At 42.7% G+C, this 21,868-nt stretch overlaps 1 protein-coding gene across 1 annotated transcript in view; it reads right to left on the bottom strand.

Moving 5' to 3' along the window:
- cenpi (centromere protein I) overlaps positions 1 to 12,783 on the bottom strand; it is a 78,851-nt gene extending 66,068 nt beyond the window's left edge. The window contains exons 1-3 of the mRNA XM_067996664.1: positions 12,639 to 12,783; positions 4,155 to 4,280; positions 3,697 to 3,815 (exon numbers count right to left, since the gene is read on the bottom strand). Coding sequence (XP_067852765.1) covers positions 3,697 to 3,815; positions 4,155 to 4,280; positions 12,639 to 12,729 — 336 coding nt within the window. The 5' untranslated portion in view covers positions 12,730 to 12,783. The remainder of the gene's footprint in view (positions 1 to 3,696; positions 3,816 to 4,154; positions 4,281 to 12,638) is intronic.
- Between the last annotated feature and the right edge of the window lie 9,085 nt (positions 12,784 to 21,868).

The raw sequence follows: 21,868 nt of genomic DNA on the forward strand, positions 1-21,868 counted from the left end.
GATAAACAGTTTGCCCTTTTACCCCTTTGCTTATTTGTAAGCCTACTTCTATCTTTTCCAGCCACCCAATTTCAGGTTGGGGCCTGCCTGAATCTCCACCCACCCACTCCTACTATATAGTACTGGATTTCAGCCTACCACCTCAGATCTTGACCCATCCCATTGCAACCAACATCTGGCCCACCGTGACCCCAACGCCATGCAACTTATCGCATCATGACCCATCCCCATTCGTTTAGCTGCACCCCTCCATCCCCCTGCGAGCTTTCCTTCCAGCAACCTTTCTTCATGGTGCTAATCCACCACTAAATTTTTTAAAAGATCCGGAATCTTTACAAGCACTTGAAGTGAATGTATTATACAAGTAAATATGTAATAAATTTACATGTATATCTTAACTGTTTAAGTGCCGTAGCAAACTAAAAGTCTTTTTTTTAAGCCAAAAGAGACTTTATAAAAAAAACTTACCTTTACAGTAGCAGATACATGATAATCATTCATAGTGCTCTGAAAAGTAAACTGCTAGTGAGTCATTGGAGATTGAAGCATCAACATCCAAAGTAGGAAAGGCATATTAATTCACTGGTGCCCACTGCTCCATTTATTAATTTGCAGGTATGCCTGCTGCTCTATTAATGTATTGATCAAGGTGTCAACCCAGGTTCAGTGATAGCACTCACCTCAGAGTCAGGTTGTGGGTTCAAGCCCCACACCAGAGACTTGAGCACATAATCTAGGCTCTCACTTCAGTGCAGTACTGAGGGAGTGCTACACGGTCAGAGATGCCGTCTTTCGCATGAGACGTTAAACCCTCTCATGTCCCATGGCATTATTTGAAGAAGTGCAGGGGAGTTTTTCCAGAGTTCTGGCCAATATTTATCCCTCAACCAACAACTAAAAAAAAAGGATCTGGTCATTTATTTCATTGCAGTTTGTGGAACCTTGTTGTGCACAAATTGGCTGCTGCATTTCCCACATAATAACGGTGGCTGCATTTCAAAAGTACTTAATTGGCTGTAAAATTTTTTGGGACATCCTGAGGTTGTGAAAGGCACTATATAAAATTGCAAGTTCTTATCTGCCTGTCGGACTATGAGTTTATTAATTCACTGCTGCCCACTTCATTTAATTAACTGTTGTCCGTTGCTGTAATTTATTAAATCATTCAGTGTGCGATGCTCATTTATTCAGTTGCTATGCCCATATCTCCACTAATTTAGTTTTTGGTGTGCCCGTTAAATTGGTGTGCCTCTTTAAATTTATTAATTCACCAGCGCTTGTTGTTCCAATAACTTTCTAATTCACTAGTGTAGCCACTGCTGCTTTAATTGTTTAATTTGCTGGTGCCCATTACTTGAAAAATGTATTGCTTCAGCAGGGCCCACTGCTTTATCAATTTAACAACCATAAAAACAACTTGCATTTATAAAACACCTTTAACACAGAAAAAGTCTCAAGGCGCTTCACAAAAGTATAATTAGACAAATATGGACACCAAGCCAAAGAGGGAAATATTAGGAGTGTAACCAAAAGCTTGATCAAAGAGGTGGATTTTAAGGAAGTTCTGAAAGGAGGAGAGGGATGTAGAGAGGCAGAGGTTTAGGGAGCAAGTTCTAGAGTGTAGGGCCTAAACGGCTGAAGATATACCCACCAAAAGTGGGGAAGGGAAGGGAGAATGCACGAGGCCAAAGTTGGAGGAATGCAGTATTCTTGGAGGGTTGTAGGGCTGGAGGAGGTTACACAGAGCTGTACTCTAATGAAGGAATTTAAATATGATGAGAATTTTAAATTGGAGGCATTGGGGGACTGGCTGCCAATGTCGGTCAGCGGGGACAGGAATGATGGGTGAGCAGGACTTGGTGCAAGATAGGATAGAGCTTTGGATTAGCTGAACTTTACAGAGGGTGGAAGATGGGAGGCCGGCCAGGAAAGCATTGGAACAGTCGACTCCAGAGGTGACAAAGGCATGGATAATGGTTTCAGCAGCAGATGGACCGAGCTGAGGAAGAGGTGGGCAATGTTAGGGAGGCAGAGGTAAGCGGTCTTTGTGGTGGAGACTATGAGGTCAGAGGCTCAGCACAGGATCAGATAGGACACTGAGGTTGTGAACAATCTGGTTCAATTGGAGACAGCGGGGGATGGGATCAGTGGCAAGGGTACGGAGTTTGTGGGGTAGCCAAAGACGATGGCTTTGATCTTCTCACTGTTTAACTGGAGGAAATTGCACGTCATCTGAGACTGGATGTCAGACAACGAGTCTGACAACACAGAGGCAGTGAAAGGGTTGAGATAGGTGATGAGAGGTAGAGTTGATGTCATCAGCAGACATGTGGAACCTGACCCCATGTCCTCAGATGGTGTCACCATGAGACAAAATGTAGATGAGAAAGAGGAGGTGCCAAGGGTAGATCCTTGGGGTTCCAGAGATAACCGCATAGGGTGTCAAGAGAAGCCATTACTGAAGATGCTTTCCACAATCAGATATCGAGGCAATACATGTGATGCCTCCCCATATGCAATGTCAAGAGAAATCGATTAATTTTAAATAAATGTTCAGAACCTCTCCCCAACTGACTACAACTAATGAAGCAGGATTGTGTTAACCAGTTGAAGGTATAGATAGTTGTTGGCAGACCGGTATTCTAGTACTCTAAAAATGCTCTTTCTTGGGAACTGGGAACAGAGTGGCACAGGATTGTGGAACTGCCTTGGCTCTCTCCCTTTGCAGAGTTGGAGGCAGAGACGATACAGCGGGACCAAGAGTAGCAGCAACAAACACATTCAGCAAATTTTCTCAGTTAATACGCAACTTGAGCTCTTGCTGCCTTCCACAAGACTTCTGTGATTCTGGCACCAAATTCAAAATTCTAACAACCAATCGCACTCTACGATTCCAGACGCTTTTCTATAAAAATGGAAAATCAATTGGCAATCTCCCCACAGCAACAGAGCTGATATCAAGGACTCGGTGAAGTGAGTAACTGACCTATATGCTAGCCGTTCCCCAAGACCAATGCTTTGTTAAGTTTGCTCTACTCTTAATATCACCACAAACTGAAAGTAGTGACACAGTTCAACTTAAATTTATTTAAGAGTAATAAACTTGACCTGACTACCAAGGATGTGGAATCGTTTGATTATGAACTGTGAAAATTTAAGTTACTCAGATGTTGATGCACAAATCAAAATAATCCACTAGTGTTATATCGGACTCATTCCAATTATAATTTCTCATGAAGTTTCCCCCATGCCAGGTTCAGTTCCTGATCTGTGCTGAGTCAGCTGGTCTACTATTAACCCCAACATTGTATTATAGAAAGGGAAAAATGAAAAGCAGTTTGGGTTCTTGCTTCTGATTAGTATCAAATGATCCTTGCTGGAAACACATGTGTGACCATCGGTTTGAAACTACAGATGGTGTAAAGGTAAATTGGACGAAAGTTCTCAAAGTCATGCTTGATGTTCACACAATTATGTAGCTATCCTCTACCCTAGTCGCAGCACAGCTAATGCTTACATACCCAAGTCCTGAAGCAGGCGCTCCGCTCCCTCCCATGCTTAGCAATCTGAACTCTGCTCTGACTCACCTCTTAAACATTTGCCTGAGGAAGGAGAAAATCTCCGAAAGCTTGTGAATTTAAAATAAAATTGCTGGACTATAACTTGGTGTTGTAAAATTGTTTACAACTGACTCACCTGAACATTGATGGTAGGTTTCCTTGTACACATCCAGGAAATGGCTTTTGTCACTGCACTTTCAGGAACCACAGAGGCAGGAATAAGGCATTTTAAGAGGCGTATATTAAATCTGTCAACTGTGGAAAAAGAGCATTCAAATTATTAGCACTGCAATATTGTATTTGGGTGAAAAGGAGAACTTTCTGTGAAAAATAAAAATATTTTGCACTTTACAAAACAAAAGACTAATTTGAAGCCCAATTGCGGTTTGCAAAGGTACAGCTCCTGTGTACACTGCGATGCTTACCGTTATTGATGTCAACAAAATGGCCTGACTGAAGGTTTCCATGACAGCGATGTTTTGTAAGAAAAAGAAATTCCTAATAAGACCATTATATTCTTCTATATGAAGAGCACTTTCCTTCCCTTTTAAATGTTAATATGCACAGCAACACTACATCAAAGAGATCCTTTACCTAGTCTAGCACTCATAGCCACATCCAGAAGTGCCTCAATTACATCTGGCAGCAAACCCTTCTCAAAAGCAATGCTTTCAATTGCCTCCAGATGAAGATTTCCATTTGATGGAGTTCGTTCCTTCACTAAAGGGGTAAAAAAAAGGCTAATTAATACACTTTCTACACACACTTATATGTAATCTTGTTTCACTCAGCCTCTACATATTCACACTTTCCAGCTGGGGACAGGAGTGGGGGAGGGTCATTGAATACCAATCACGAACAGAAATCCTTGTAGAACTTTCCCCTCCTTAACTCAGAAGCATCGTGGTCAATTGCAGCAACTCACCTGCTGAAACATCTGGTATGAACTAACTCAGCACAATCAAACCTGAGACCTTCTGGTCTGTATAGCTCAGTGCTACACCAGGAGCGCCCCTTTAAACAAAAGGTCACTGGAGAGCACCACTCATCTGCCTGGGACATGCCAATGAAATTTTCTGAGGTGCAGTTCAATTGGCATTACAGCCTTCCACTACCTCTCACAAAGGGTAAAACAGACTACCACAATTTGAAGGCATAGCTCATGCACCAACTGCCGTCTCATTTTTATCGTCAGTTAGGGCAGAAGAGACCAAATGTTTTTTTTTTAAAAATCGCAAGAAAATCTTGCATTTATATTGAGCCTTCCAAGACCTCAGGACATCCCTAAGTGCTTCACAGCCAATGAAGTACTTCTAAATTGTAGTGACTATTGTAATGTATGGAACCACAGCAGCCAATTTGCATATTGCAAGGTCCCACAATCAGCACTGAGTTAAGTGACCAGATAACCTCTGAGTGGAGTTGGTTGTGGGATAAATGTTAGCCAGAACACCGGGAGAACTCCCTTGCAGTTCATCGAATAAAGCCATGGGATCGTTTACATCTGCTTGATAGGGCAGATGAGGCCTTGATTTAACATCTCATCTGAAAGGTCAGTGCACAAAATAAAGCCCTGGGTCACTTGCAGCCTGTGTAATCTTTGTTTATCATTTTTGGCAGGCTTGCCGCTCATTATGTTCCTGGGCCTCTATTCACAGCCTGCTCAGCTGTAGGAAGTTGACTGAACTGAGATTTGTCACTGTTCCCCTTTCTTTTCTTCCTCTGCGGCAGAGGCTAAGGAATACCAATAGGACGCAGGATTAATTCTGTCAGAACAGATGCAGAAAATAATCAAGAAGGCTAATGGAATGCTGGCCTTTATATCTAGAGGACTGGAGTACAAGGGGGCAGAGGTTATGCTGCAGCTATACAAAACCCTGGTTAGACAGCACCTGGAGTACTGTGAGCAGTTCTGGGCACCGCACCTTCGGAAGGACATATTGGCCTTGGAGGGAGTGCAGCGTAGGTTTACTGGAATGATACTCGGACTTCAAGGGTTAAGTTATGAGGAGAGATTACACAAATTGGGGTTGTATTCTCTAGAGTTTCGAAGGTTATGGGGTGATCTGATCGAAGTTTATAAGATATTGAGGGGAACAGATAGGGTGGATAGAGAGAAACTATTTCCGCTGGTTGGGGATTTTAGGAGTAGGGGGCACAGTCTAAAAATTAGAGCCAGACCTTTCAGGAGCGAGATTAGAAAACATTTCTACACACAAAAGGTTGTAGAAGTTTGGAACTCTCTTCCGCAAACAGCAATTGATACTAGCTCAATTGCTAAATTTAAATCTGAGATAGATAGCTTTTTGGCAATCAAAGGTATTAAGAGATATGGGCCTAAGGCAGGTATATGGAGTTAGATCACAGATCAGCCATGATCTTATCAAATGGCGGAGCAGGCATGAGGGGCTGAATGGCCTCCTCCTGTTCCTATGTTCCTATGGTGTCAGCCGTGGCTCAGTGATAGCACTCTAGCCTCAGTCAAAAGGTTGTAGGTTCAAGTCCCACTCCAGAGACACGAGCTCAAAATCTAGGCTGACACTCCAGTGCAGTACTGAGGGAGTACCACATTTTTGGAGGTGCCGTCTTTCGGATGAGACGTTAAACTGGGGCCACGTCAGCCCTCTCAGGTGGATGGAAAAGATCCCATGGCATTACTTTGAAGAGTTGGGGAGTTCACCCCATTGCCCTGACCAATATTTATCCCACAACCAACATCATTTAAAAAAAATTCTGGTTATTATCACATTGCTGTTTTTGGGACCTTGCTGTGCACTAATTGGCTGCCACGCTTCCTACATTAAACAGTAACTACACTTCAAAAGTATGTCATTGGTTGTAAAACACTTTTGGGGCGTCCTGAGGTCGTGAAAGGCACTATATAAATGCAAGTCTTTCTTTTCTTTTTTTATTCAGCTTCCACAAAGCAAATGAAAGACCCTATTAAAATAGAACTATTGGTCCTATAGTTTATTTTTCTTTTCTTGTAGAAATTGCTTGGCATCCACTTTACAACTGCTGGTTGTCAAGTTGCAGACCTACATTCCATGTTGCAGAATTCCTGAAAGTGACCTTTGAGTTGTGGCTCTCAACAAAACATTAGTAGCACTGGACCATGCCACTGACCACCATTAATATCATTCCACACGCAGGAGGTGCAGCAGTGTGGTCGAAACCTAAATCCTAACCCAACTTCACCTTTAACAAGTGTTTTTTGGGTAATATTTAATATGGACACCACTTCATATACTAATTAAGGTGGCAATAAAACATTGTACAAAAGATTTTGATAATTAAAAATACAATTTTTAAAACAAAAGGGCAAAGCACTTTTCATTACAAAATATAAATGTGCACTGCATTTTTACATCAAAAATCAATTGTTTTTTTGTGCATTCAAAATAATTCATAAGCATATCATATTTTATAGAGGATCTCAAACTTCTGATACACCACTAAGAAAAGAGATTTTTTTGTCTCTTTTGCTGGACGCTATTTGTGAGTGGAGGGATTTGAAGTAAGCAACTTTCTTTACAACTTCACTGACGTCAGGTCTTTAATGGATGGCAACATTTTGTCTAAATTTACCAGTTTTCTGTGTTCTCAGCTCATTTTCAAGATGACATTAACACCAAAGACAATATGAATGAAATTCTTTTGCAAAACATTTTCTGGGCTTTTAACGTGGGAAGTAAATGCATAGTCAGTGATTTGCACAGTATGTAATTGGTCAAGATAACAAAGAGGTATGGAGCCAAGATAGTTCTGTGAAGAATACATAGGTTTTCAACTTGTGCTAAGCTGTTTCTACAGTCTAATCATTTTGCACTATCCCCAACTACCTACAGTTGAAGTCAACATAAAACATCCTATGTGAAATTGTCACCTGCTTATGTACACTGTATTACAGACACTCAATTCATCCATTTTGATGCTGGAATACAATACAAATATATCAATCAAAAGCAAAATACTGCAGATGCTGGAAATCTGAAATAAAAACAGAAAATATTGGAGAAGCTCAGCAAATCAGGCAGCATCTGTGGAGAAAGAAACAGAATTAATGTTTCAGGTCGAAGACCTATCGTCTGGTGAGTTCTGACGAAAAAGTCTTTGCCCTGAAACGTTAACTCTGTTTCTTTCTCCACAGATGCGGCCTCACTTGCTGAGCTTCACAAATATATAGATGTTGTACTAGGATTTCAAAATTCACTGGTCAGATTACACCTGGAGTACTATGGGCACATCATTAAAAGCTACTAGATAAATCAATATTGTCCAATACGTTAGCCACTAGCCACATGTGGCTAATTGGGAATGCAGATGTGACTAATTGCATTTTTGATTAGTAAATATAAAAATGAGTAATAGACATCATCATTGGGCAAGTGATCTCAATACTCATATTTGCACAGCAGATGCGTGTGTACTGAAAGGGCATTGAATGTTAGAATAATCAGCTGGGCAACGCATTAGAGGCTACACCATTAGGGATGTTCAAAACGGTTGGACATGGGCTGGGAGAGACAGGTGTTAAAGAGACTGGCATGATTGGCTGTAAGGCCTTTTCTTGTCCTTGACTACTGTTATGTACTGCCTGCATGTTGCACCTGTGTGCTGCAGTCAACAGCGCAAAAAAAATGGGCAAAATGGCAGCAGACACTTTTGCACACATTAGTCAACAGACAACAATTTAAAGACTATATCAATTTAAGTGTTCAATCCACCTGTTTCCATCTATTTCATTTGCCAGCAACAGACAAACTTGCATTTATATAGCAGCTTTTACAGCCCTGGGATGACCCAGAGTACTTTACACCTAATGACTTACTTTTAAAGTGTAGTCATTATTGTTATGTAGGCAAACGTGGCAGCCAATACACGCACAGTAAAGTCCCACAAACAACAATTATATAAATGACCGGATAATTTTTTTTGTGGTTTTGCTTGAGGGATAAATGTTGACCAGTACTGTGGGAGAACTCGCCTGCTCTTTAAATAGTGCCATGGAATATTTTATCAAAAGCAAAAAAGGGGAGGGGAGAAAAGAACAAAAGGAAAGGTCTCTGATAGGGTGGAGGGTCGGAGTGATTAAATGGCAAAAGGAATGATGGTGTAAGGCAAGGTGGGTGGTAATGGGACAAATAAAGAAACAAAAGATGGGTCTAGTTGAGTTGTAAATGGCAACATCAGAACCATTACCAGCACTTGCTGTCTGAAAAAATGGGAATAGTGGTTATGATCTGAAGTTATTGAAATAAATATTGAATCCCGAAGGTTGCAAAGTGCCTAATCAATAGATGAGGTGCTGTTCTTCAAGCTTCCGTTGAGCTTCATTGGAACAGTGTAAGAGGCTGAGGACAGAGAGGTCAGAGTGGAAGTGGGACAGGGAATTAGAATGGCAAGCAGGTCAGGGTCACGTTTGCAGACTGAGCGAAGGTGTTCAGCAAAGTAATCGCCCAATCTGTGTTTGGTGTCCCCAATATAGAGGAGACCACATTGGGAGCAGCGAATACAGTTAACTAATTTGAAAAAAGTACAAGTAAATTGCTGTTTCACCTAGAGGGAATGTTTGGGACCCTGGACGGTGGGGAGGGAGGAGGTGAAAGGGCAGGTGTTGCATTTCCTGCGCTCGCACGAGAAGGTGCCGTGGGGAGGAGAGCGGGTGTTGGAAGAGTGGATCAGGGTGTCACAGAGGGAGCGGTCCCTTCGGAATGCTGAAAAGGGAGGGGAAGATGTGTTTGGCGGTGGCATCGCACTGAAGGTGGCGGAAATGGCGGAGGATGACCTGTTGAATGTGGAGACTGATGGGGTGGAAAGTGAGGATAAGGGGGACCCTATCATTGTTCTGGGAGGGAGGGGAAGGGGTGAGGGCAGAAGTATGGGAAATGCGACAGACACGGTTGAGGGCCCTGTCAACTACAGTGGAGGGGAATCCTCGGTTGAGGAAAAGGAAGACATATCAGATGCACTGGTGTGGAAGGTGGCATCGACTGAACAGATGTGGCGGAGACAGAGAAACTGGAAGAAGGGAATAGAATCCTACTGGAAATCTGAAATAAAAACAGAAAATGCTGGAAATACTAAGCAAGTCAGGCAGCATCTGTGGATCCTCCACCTCCATACTTTCCTCCTCCCAATTCTTGCTCCCTTGTCCTTGCTCCAGCTGTCTAACCTTCCAACCACATCTTGGCCCTAGTATATCATTTCTCCTCAAATGAACTCTTCTTAGTCCCCACCACTCTAGGCGCCTGTACATCCTCATCAAGTCTAGTCTTGCCTTCCAGCTAGAACATCCTCCAGCATCCCAAAATCTCAGGCCTTATCGAGTCATCACTTACCAATGGCAATTCTTTCTTTCTCATTGAGAACCCCCAAGTTTTCTCACTCCACCACCTCCCCTGCCCAAACCACCACATTATTGGCATGGCTATAATCTTGCAATCGATCCATGGCCTACCCCCTCTCGCTCTTTCTCTACTCTTGAATATCTCGTCCTTTACCATCCCGTACACTTCTTCAAAATCTTGATTTATTACCTCACAGGTGTTTTCCTCATTGAAATCTCCTCCCTACATTCCACTTCAGTATTTGCACAAAGTGACTTTTTATCCGTGATGAATTCAACCTTCATCTTAACTCACCTCCACTGATTTCTTTGCCTTTGCTCTTCTCTTAACCTCCACATCGACTTCCCATCCAGGTGTATAGTCAATTCCTCAACCTCACAATCCCCAAGGCAGTCAGACACATCCCAAACTTATATACATCCTCACAGCCCAAATAAGCCTTTGCCTTCAGTTTCCACCCATAGAAAGAAACTACCTTCTCCCAAAATCTCCCATTAGCACCATATCAAATTCCAATGATCCCCTCCCCCTGCCCAACCTGCTGCAGTGATCTCCTCCATAACTGCCTCACCCCCGAGATCTCAGTCTACCATTCTCATTGCTACCCCAGTACAATATCCACTTCCATGGCTTTATTTATGTGGACCTTGAGCTTGACTAGGGTATGACTAGTGTACAAATGACCTCACAATTCAGCCTGGCTTGAACACAGATTTGACTGTCCCTCCCTCTCCCTGGCTATAACCATTCAAAATTATTTGAGTAGAAGCAACTCCAAACTTCTATTCTCTCTAATATTAACATCTCCCCCATCCTCTTCAAATGCTAAATGTAAGGAACTTGAAGACTTCTAGATCAAAGTTATCACCCCCGTTCCCATTCAACATTGATCCCTCGTTACTCCCATCCTATTCTTATTCCATAGTTTCCCCCCAAATCATCCACCTGCCCTCACTAAACTCATCTTGTCCATGAAGCTCACGTTCTACTCTCTCAGCTCCTGATAACTCAATTTCTTCTCCTCAATCTTTCCCTTGCCAATATTCTCAACTTATTACTATCTTCTGGCATTTTTTTTTATTCGTTCATGGGATGTGGGCGTCGCTGGCGAGGCCGGCATTTATTGCCTTCCCAACAGCTGTCATCCACCACAACCCTTAAAAAAAACTTGAAACCCCACTAGCCTCTACAATTACTGCCCTACCTACAATCTTCCTGTCTCTCTGAAGTCCTGGAAGACATCATTGCCTTGTAACCACATACCCACCTCTCCCTAGTTGAGACCCTATAATCCGGTATCCTCCTCATCCAAAGCACATGTTGCTCTGGTCAAGAAACAAATTATATCCTGTGTGACTGACCAGAGCGCTCACTGTCCCTCCCAACCCTCTTTGACACCATTGATCACTCTAGACGCCTCCAATGACTCTCCTCGAATAGTGCACTTTGCAGCACTGCTCTCTAATGGTTCCATCTAAATCTGAATCAAAATGATACTACATATTAGCCAGTGGTCTTGAATGAATCAAACTTTCCTCCAGCTTATTATAGATAAAAGTGAAGCCATTCTTTCCTACTCCCTCACCCCCATCAACCTCCCTGACTGTCACCTCAGGCTTAGTCTGATGAAGAACATCAACACGTTGTTTGATCCCACGTTGAATTTCCTTTCCCAAATCCATTACTTTACCAATATCATCCGTCTCAGCTTTTATCTCTTCCGCAATGCTGCAAAGATTCTACTCCATGCCTTTGATCATCTCTAGGATCAATTCCTCTAAATATCTCCCAGCCAGTGTCCCAGTTCTTACCCTCCAAAGCTGCAACTTACTCTCAGGCACTACTTGTGTCTTTACCCACTTCCATCAGCCCGATCCTAACCAGAGTCCCCATGCCCCTAGAAATCAATTTCAAGACCAGCCTCCTACATTGTTCCAATGAAGCTCAACAGAAGCTCAAGGAACAGCACCTCATCTTTCGATAAGGCATTTTACAATCTTCTGGACTCTACAATGATTTCAATAACTTCAGATCATAACCACTGCTCCTATTTTTTTTCCAGAGAGCTGGTGCTGGTATTGGTTCTACTGTTGCCATTCACAACACCGCTAGACCCATCTTTTGTTTCTTTACTTGATCCATCAGCACCCCCTTTTGCCTTGCACCATCATTCCTTTCGATATTTAATCACTCCTGCCCTCCACCCTATCACAGACCTTCCCTTTTGTGCTTTCCTCCCCGTCTTCTCCCCCCACTTTCCCTGGCTCTGTACTAAATCTCAAACTTCCAGTCTGAAGAAAGCTCATCGATCTGAAACGTTAACTCTGTTTCTTTCTCCACGGATGCTGCCTGACCTGCTAAGTATTTCCAGCATTTTGTTTTTATTTCAGATTTCCAGCATCCGCAATTGCTTTTGTTCAAGATCGCCGTCCTTATTTTCAAATGTCTCCACATTTCACCCCACCCTATTCTCAGTGACCTCTTCAGCCCTATGCCCCCACTCACTCTTCTGACACTGGTCTACTCATTCGCTTCACTCAACCATCGGTGGCTTGCTTTTTCAGCCACCATACCCCTCACCAAGTACAGCCTGCTACAAGAGGACACAACGCTCTAGGAAAGGAGCAGTCCCACTGAGGCCTACCCCACTCCACACGGGCTTACTTTATTAACTTGTTGCCTTTGCTGAGAGTATGATGAAGAAGAAGCCGCCGCTCCCCTTACTTACCGGTGGTAAAGTACTCAACCGCCTTCTGCAGCGACCCCAAGTCACCACTGGCCGCTCTGAGCCGGGCATTCTCCCCGCCAGCCCCTTCCATCTCATCGGAAAATAAAACAGTACATTCAAACCATCGCGCGCGTCCAGCTAGCCGTTAGCGCCTGCGCACCATGGCGAGGAGGCGGAGCTAAGGGCTTTTGCTGCAAACCAATGGGCTCCGAGCGTGCGCATTGAGGCCGGAGACAGTTGACGGAAGAAACCAATGGCGTGGAACGCACTCTTTATGTCAACTCGAAGGAAGACTCTTGTCATTGAGCGTGACGGAAACGGACGAAAAGGATTAAGAGAAGAACAACGAAATAAATTTATTCATATAAAAACATGGAACAAAAAAAACCTATTCGATTCACCTGCTCCCAACTTCCAGAACAATCAACAGTACTTCTAACTCATGTAGAAACTGACAGGCGAACCTAGAAAACTAGCAAAAGGTGATAGCTCAAAAATAACCCCGAGTATAATCCTACGGCATGTAAAAACAAGTAATTACACTAAAGGTTTAAATAAAAAGCAAAATATTTCAGATGCTGAAAAACCGTAAAGGCTGGGCATACTCAGCAGATAATTTGTGGAGAAACAGAAGTCAGTCAGTCGACATTTCCGGGCTTCGTCAGGACTGGGAAAGCGTCTTAAACCTGAAACGTTGACTGTCAAATGGATGATTTATGTTCTAATCGGGGAAAATAGCTTTCACTGAATGGAGGAGCTAAAATGGGTTAACTGGCCTTTCTCATCCCTACTGCTTGGGCGCAGCAGTGTAGTTGCGCCTTGCCATTCCTTCACATTCCGGTTGTAAAATCATCAAATGTATCTAATGTCAATCGTGCAATTGAAGGTTGTGTACAGAATTTTGATTCCTTCCCTTTCCCTCTATGTTCCTACATTACATCAGTGACTACACTGCAAAAAAGTACTTCATTGGCTGGAGAGCGCTTTGGGATATCCTGAGGCGCTACATAAATGTAAGTCTTTCTTTTACTGTTAGGGTCCCATAAAATAAATGTTTCCACCACTGGAATCTTGTCAGTGCTTAGCTGTTGACAACTTAATTCTTGAATGGGACTAAAACAGAATTCTCAGGGTGGACTATCAAGACATATAAGAAACTGAGTGCATTTGACGTTTTTTAAACAAAAACGGAATTTGCTATAAATAACTTGCACAGTAAAAAAAAATTGAATTCTTAATAGTAGCAAAATGTGAACTGCTGTTAGTGCAGTGTATTGGATAAATCATTTGGAAAAAGGCCATCTGATTACTTAATGCAAAAAAAATTGTCATTCTACATTGTAGACTTTGAGTACTATATTGGCTTAACAAGCTGTGGCTGTTAGTTAGCCTTTTTACAAGTAATTCCTCCCACCACGTAACATTTGAATGTTTGTGGTATTTTTATTTATATTTTATTTTATACCTTTTATTGCATCCCTCAAGGGCATGACTTTTTAAAATGATATTCACTGTTGTAACCAAAAGGCTGTTTTGTTCTGTTCGGCCAGTATCCTGTTATCTTTAGCTCAAACTGCTCATATAAATTTCCACCATTCCTGTTTCATCAGTGGCACAGATTTACCACAGCACTGTAACCATTGGCAACTGTAGCACCTTTCCTCCGAGCATTCCTAACAATATCGAGTGCCTTGAATATGTTTCACAGTGTCCTCTGCAGAAGTTTATCAAAGGCCTGCTGGAAGTCCAGTTATACCACGTAATTTTTTGCCCCCAGTTTCCTGTATTTTTCCCAGTTGTTTTCCTCAATCTTCACTCTTTGGGTTTATGGAACCACTTTATGACTTGCAAAAACATCCTGGCCCAAAGGATCCTTTTCACCTGATGGCTTTATCTCTGTCCAGCTGCTACTAATGATGTGGAGATGCCGGTGATGGACTGGGGTTGACAATTGTAAACAATTTTACAACACCAAGTTATAGTCCAACAATTTTATTTGAAATTCACAAGCTTTCGGAGGCTTCCTCCTTCCTCAGGTGAATGTTGTTCAGCTGCTACTAAAGTGGAGGTGCTCAACATCCCTCAGTCCTTAGTGTTCTCCTAACACAAAGCTGCTCTTCAAAAATTTCAGTATCTGTTCCCATTTTCCAATAGAATGATTTTGCATTGGTACAACTAAGAATATTTCCTCTTATTGGGTTAAAGTTTCCCCAGGGTGCGTGAATAGAAAATATCAGCAACAAACTGGAATGGAGAACCATGGACAAGATCTGCTTTAGTGTTACTTGGGGAGGATGAGGAAGAGAAAGGAAGAAAAGGTATTGGCTAAAAGCAACAGAATAGATTTCATTTGTGAGATGATTATACACTTCTACATGCCGCCCCTCGGCGACATCATCCAAAAACACATCAGGTTCCACATGTACGCTGACGACATTCAGTTCTACCTCACCACCACCTCTCTCGACCCCTCCACTGCCTCTCATTTGTCACACTGCTTGTCCAATATTCAGTGAGAAGTGGTTCAATGAAGAGTGTAGAAAAGCATGCCAGGCGCAGCACCAGGCGTACCTAAAAATGAAGTGCCAACCTGGTGAAGCTACAACTCAAGACTACATGCATGCTAAACAGCAGAAGCAACATGCTATAGACAGAGCTAAGCGATTCCACAACCAACGGATCAGATCAAAGCTCTGCAGTCCTGACACATCCAGTCGTGAATGGTGGTGGACAATTAAATAACTAACGGGAGGAGGAGGCTCAGCAAACATCCCCATCCTCAATGATGGCAGAGTCCAGCACTTGAGTGCAAAAGACAAGGCTGAAGCGTTTGCAACCATCTTCAGCCAGAAGTGCCGAGTGGATGATCCATCTCGGCTTCCTCCCGATATCCCCACCATCACAGAAGCCAGTCTTCAGCCAATTCAATTCACTCTACGTGATATCAAGAACAGCTGAGTGCACTGGATACAACAAAGGCTATGGGGACCAACAACATCCCAGCTGTAGTGCTGAAGACTTGTGCTCCAGAACTAGCTGCGCCTCTAGCCAAGCTGTTCCAGTACAGCTACAACACTGGCATCTACCCGACAATGTGGAAAAATGCCCAGGTATATCCTGTCCACAAAAAGCAGGACAACTCCAATCCGGCCAATTACTGCCCCATCAGTCTACTCTCAATCATCAGCAAAGTGATGGAAGGTGTCATTGACAGTGCTATCAAGCTGCACTTACTCACCAATAACCTGCTCACCGATGCTCAGTTTGGGTTCCGCCAGGACCACTCGGCTCCAGACCTCATTACAGCCTTGGTCCAAACATGAACAAAAGAGCTGAATTCCAGAGGTGAGGTGAGAGTGACTGCCCTTAACATCAAGGCAGCATTTAACCGAGTGTGGCACCAAGGAGCCCTAGTAAAATTGAAGTCAATGGGAATCAGGGGGAAAACTCTCCAGTGGCTGGAGTCATACCTAGCACAAAGGAAGACGGTAGTGGTTGCTGGAGGTCAATCATCTCAGCCCCAAGACATTGCTGCAGGAGTTCCTCAGGGCAGTGTCCTAGGCCCAACCATCTTCAGCTGCTTCATCAATGACCTTCCCTCCATCATAAGGTCAGAAATGGATGTTTGCTGATGATTGCACAGTGTTCAGCTCCATTCGCAACCCCTCAAATAATGAAGCAGTCCAAGCCCGCATGCAGCAAGACCTGGACAACATCCAGGCTTGGGCTCATAAGTGGCAAGTAACATTCAAGCCAGACAAGTGCCAGGCAATGACCATCTCCAACAAGAGAGAGTCTAAACACCTCCCCTTGACATTCAACGGCCTTACCATCGCCGAATCCCCCACCATCAACATCCTGGGGGTCACCATTGACCAGAAACTTAACTGGACCAGCCATATAAATACTGTGGCTACAAGAGCAGGTCAGAGGCTGGGTATTCTGCGGCGAGTGACTCACCTCCTGACTCCCCAAAGCCTTTCCACCATCTACAAGGCACAAGTCAGGAGTGTGATGCAATACTCTCCACTTGCTTGGATGAGTGCAGCTCCAACAACACTCAAGAAGCTCGACACCATCCAGGACAAAGCAGCCCGCTTGATTGGCACCCCATCCACCACCCTAAACATTCACTCCCTTCACCACCGGCGCACAGTGGCTGCAATGTGTACCATTCACAGGATGCACTGCAGCAACTCGCCAAGGCTTCTTCAACAGCACCTACCAAACCCGCGACCTCTACCACCTAGAAGGACAAGAGCAGCAGGCACATGGGAACAACACCAACTGCACGTTCCCCTCCAAGTCACACACCATCCCGACTTGGAAATATATCGCCGTTCCTTCATCATCGCTGGGTCAAAATCCTGGAACTCCCTTCCTAACAGCACTGTGGGAGAACCTTCACCACATGGACTGCAGCGGTTCAAGAAGGCAGCTCACCACCACCTTCTCAACGGCAATTAGGGATGGGCAATAAATGCCGGCCTCACCAGCGACGCCCACATCCCATGAACGAATAATAAAAAAAAAAGTACTGGATGAGCAAAAATTTCCTCCAACTAAATATTGGGAAGACTGAAACCACTGTTTGGTCCCCGCCACAAACTCTGTTCCCTAGCCACCGACACTATCCCTCTCCCTGACCGATGTCTGAGGCTGAACCAGACCATTCACAAGCTAGGCGTCCAATTTGACCGAGATGAGCTTCCGACCAGATACTCCATCACCAAGACTGCCTACTTCCACCTCCATAACATCGCCAGTCTCCAACCCGGCCTCAGCTTATCTGCTGCTGATCCCCTCATCCATGCCTTTGTTACCTCTGGACTCGAGAATTCCAATACTCTCCTGGCTGGCCTCCCGTCTTCTACCCTCCATAAACTTGAGCTCATCCAAAACTCTGCTGCCCGTATCCTAACGTGCAGCAAGTCCCGTTCACCCATCACCCCTGTGCTTGCTGACCTCCACTGGATCCCAGTCCAGCAACGCCTCAATTTTAAAATTCTCATCCTTTTTTTCAAATCCCTCTGTGGCCTCACCCCTCCCTATCTCTGGACCTTCCTCCAGCCCTACAACCCTCCGAGATGTCTGCTTTCCTCTAATTCATGCCACTTGCGCATCCCTGATTTAATCGCTCCACCACTGGCGGACATGCCTACAGCTGCCTAGGCCCTAAGCTCTGGAATTCCCGGCCTAAACCTCTCCTCCTCTCTACCTCTCCTCCTTTAATTTGCTCCTTAAAACCTACCTCTTTGACCAAGCTTTTGGTCACCTGTCCAAATATCTCCTTATGTGGCTCGGAGTCAAAATTTGTTTGAAAATGCTTCTGTGAAGAGCTTTGGGACGTTTTACTATGTTAAAGGTGCTGTATTGCAAGTTGTTCTTGTAGTAATCTAACCGTGGCTAACTTGAATCCAGGTGCTCCTGGAGAGTAATGTCTGAAACTATCCCTCAGGCCCTGCATGTCTTAGCTGCTTGCCTTAAAATACCTGCACAGATGCACCACGAGCATAATTTATGTTATTTAATGGAATGCTCACTTAAATACATAAAAATGTCACAATACCATGCACAGTTCACAATTAACAAATAGTAATATTGGATTTTACTGGTTCAGCCTCATATTAAGGGGCTGTATGCACATGTCTGACCAAAGCTATACCGAAGCTTAAAGAAAGCAGAGTCAACGATTAGTTTGACACGTCTAAATTAGGCCAGTACAGCCGTATCCATTACATTCCACAGTATTCTAAAGATGATAAAGCAGCAACTTTTGTTCCATCTAACTGAAGAAGTCTGCTAGGTGTCCAGTGTTTATATTTCCATATGTAAAAATGCAGGATAAAATTAAATCAAGAGTAAAATCCACATAAAATTCTCCCTTCACAAAATGTCCGAACATTGCATTCCACCAGGAACATTCTTGAAACAGGACATTATAATAACCACCATGTGCTTTAAGATTTTCCGGAGAAATTTGTCTCATTAACCAAGAGGTCTGTGAGCTTGGGGTGGTGTGGGGGGGGCGAGGGGGTAACTTTTATTTTTTGAGTATAGTAATATCCTACCAGGAAATTAAAGCTCTGGCCTCTGAATACTGGATTGATATCCAGCGGGGTACTCGTGTTTGATGGGAGTGGAGTGGCAACCACTCAATGTCCCTTGCTGGTCCTCCTGGTAGAGGGCTGTGAGACAGGCTAACAGCTTTTCCACATTTTTAAAAAAGGGGTTTTTGTTACAGACACAACCTAGAGCATGAACTGCTGGATGTAAAAGCAGTGGAAAAAATGGGTTGCCTTAGGCATGGAAGAGAATGAAGATGTCCTACTGCTCAGAATACACCCCAACAAAGTAGCAATGACAGTTCCCAAGGTGCAAAAGTAAGCCTAGTCCAAACTGAGTTCTTGTACAAATTACTTTAGAACATGGCAACTGAGCAAACTTAATTGAATTTTAAAATTAAAAATGTGGTGGAATTTTACCGAGTTGTTCATCCCCTATTTTCAAAATAAAACTGGCTTGTCTTTCTCCATGCAATGCCCTCAAAAATGATTTACTATTTCATTAAGTATCATATAAAACAGGGAAACATACAGATTCACAGATTAATTCTCAGTATTCCAGTGCATCATTTACAAATATACATACTTCAGGGTAATCTAATGTAGACAATCACAAACTTGCAATGATTTATGACACAATTGTTCCTCGATTATGACATCACACATCAACTGCATGTCCACCATGACACCTACCACTGACTACCACTGGTGAAAGTAGGTAACTTGAAATAATTTTAAGGCCTTAATAACATTTGGGAGTTTCAGTTGATAGACATGTATTACTCAAGTTTTGCTCTTGCAGTTTTGCACACCATCCAAATCCCTCAATTAACTCCCAGACTTCACCCCACTCACCAGTATAATTCTATATATAAACCACCCAAATTAGATTCCAACTGTGACTCGTTCCAATTATGCATAACTCTATATTTAACTAACTGAACCCCTCAATTACCACCTTGTAAACATTCCTGCGTTACATTATATTATCTATGTAATACTGTTTATTTTGCTGTCACAGTAAATCTATAGGGTGGTGATGCATGGGGAAGAATCAGGAGTCCCACAGTAGTAGTGTTGGGACTAATGTTTATAATTTTTAGAAATGACTTAGAGGACAGAATATTGTCCAACGTGTGTGGACGACACCAAATTGGATACAGTGGGCAATGATGCTAATCAAAGTGCAATAATGCAAAGGGATCTGCAAAGGATAGGTCCAGAGAGCAGATGGAATTCAACAGATGTGCAAAGTCATGAGATTAGTTAGAAGCAACAAAAACGTGGAGTCATGTTAAACGAGAACATGCTGGAGATAGCATAGCAAGAAAGAGATCTGGGGGTTTTGGTGGATCAGTCGTTACAACTGTCAGGGAAGTGTTCGCAGGCAGTCAGGAAAGCAAATAAAATGTTGGGTCGTATATCTAGGGGTGCAACTTATAAGTCAAAAGAGGTTGCATTGAAGTTGTATCTGGCTTTGGTGAGGCCCCATCTCAAGTACTGTGTTCAGTTTTAATCTCCATATTACAGAAAATACTGAATTATTGGAGGGAGTCCAAATGAGGGCTATGAGGCTGTTTCCTGAATTTAGAGGATTTAAAGAAAGATTGTCTACTCTGGAGAAGAGGAGGATGACGGGCAACTTGACAGAGTTCTTGAAAATTTTCATTACTTTGGAGAATTTAGATCCTTGAATGTTCTTCTGTTAGTGACAATATTCAAGGATTAGGGGACATAGGTTAGTTTAAATTTAAGGGTGCCAAAGGAAAATAAGAAATTTAGGCAGCTTTAGGTAAGGAAGGGGCGGGGGTAGCTGTACTAATTAGAGACACCATAATGGCAATAGAAAGAAGGGACATTAGTAACATTAAGATAGAAACAAAATCCATATGGATTGAGACAAAGGCTAAGAAGGGATCGATCACGTTAATAGGTATATTCTACAGAACGGTGGGAGGGAAGTGGAGGAAGAAACATGTAGGCAAATCTATGAAATGAGTAAAAAACATTGAATAATAATCATGGGAGATTTCAACTACCCCCAAATAAACTGGCAAAAAGAGGTGGGGAAAGGAGAAAAGGGAATGGAGTTTTTAGTGTCTACATGACTCCTTTCTTACCCAGTATGTGAGAAGCCCAACAAGAGAGGAATCACTGCTGGTGCTAGTAATGGGAAATGAACCAGAACAGAGAAGAGAAGAAAGGGTAGGGGAACATCTAGGCAACAGCGATCATAACATAATAAGGCTTAAAATAATGATTGAGAAAGACATAAGTAAGACAAAGGCCAAAGTAATAGATTGGAAAAAAGCTAATTTTGAGGGGATGAGAATCGAACTAGGGCAGGTAAACTGGAAAAAAATGTTGACAGACAAAGAAATAGAACAGCAGTGGGTAATATTATAGAGAGTTCAGGAGAAGTATATTCCTCTAAAAAGCAAAAATAAACTAGCCAATAATGAAACACCATGGATGAATAAAGAGATAAGGGTAAAATTGAAACTAAAGAAAAAGGCATACTCTAAGTACATAGACAATAAAGGATAGGATGACAAAAGGGAATACGAAGAGGTTAGGAAAGAAGTCAAAAAAACAATGAGGAAAGCAAAGAGGAACTTCAAAATTAAATTATCAAGGAGTATCAAAAGAAATAGTAAAGTATTCTACAGACGCATAAATAACAAAAGAAAAATCAGAACAGGGATAGGACCACTAAGGGACGCACACGATAAACTCACAGGTAACAATAATGAAATGGCAGAAATGTTGAATAGTTACTTTGCCTCTGTATTTACCAGGGAGACTAATAAGGACATTAGAAGAAGAGATCGAAAAAGATATTAAAACATTTAAGATAGAAAGGGGGGAGATAATTGATAAACTAATCAAACTTAGGGAGGCTAAAACTCTTGGTCTGGATGGATTGCATCGCAAATATTAGAAGAAGCTAGGGAGAAGATAGCAGAGGCACTATTTTACGTATATATAAAAAGTCACTATTAAAGGGAATAGTGCCAGAGGACTGGCGGACAGCTAATGTTATTCCTATATTTAAAAAGGGAGTTAGAACAAGTCCAAGGAACTTTAGACCAATTAGCTTAACATCAGTGGTAGGAAAGATATTGGAATCTTTACTCAAAGATGTAATAGAAAAACATCTAGAGA

Source organism: Heptranchias perlo, chromosome 15 (genome assembly GCF_035084215.1).
Source record: "Heptranchias perlo isolate sHepPer1 chromosome 15, sHepPer1.hap1, whole genome shotgun sequence".
Taxonomy (NCBI): domain Eukaryota; kingdom Metazoa; phylum Chordata; class Chondrichthyes; order Hexanchiformes; family Hexanchidae; genus Heptranchias; species Heptranchias perlo.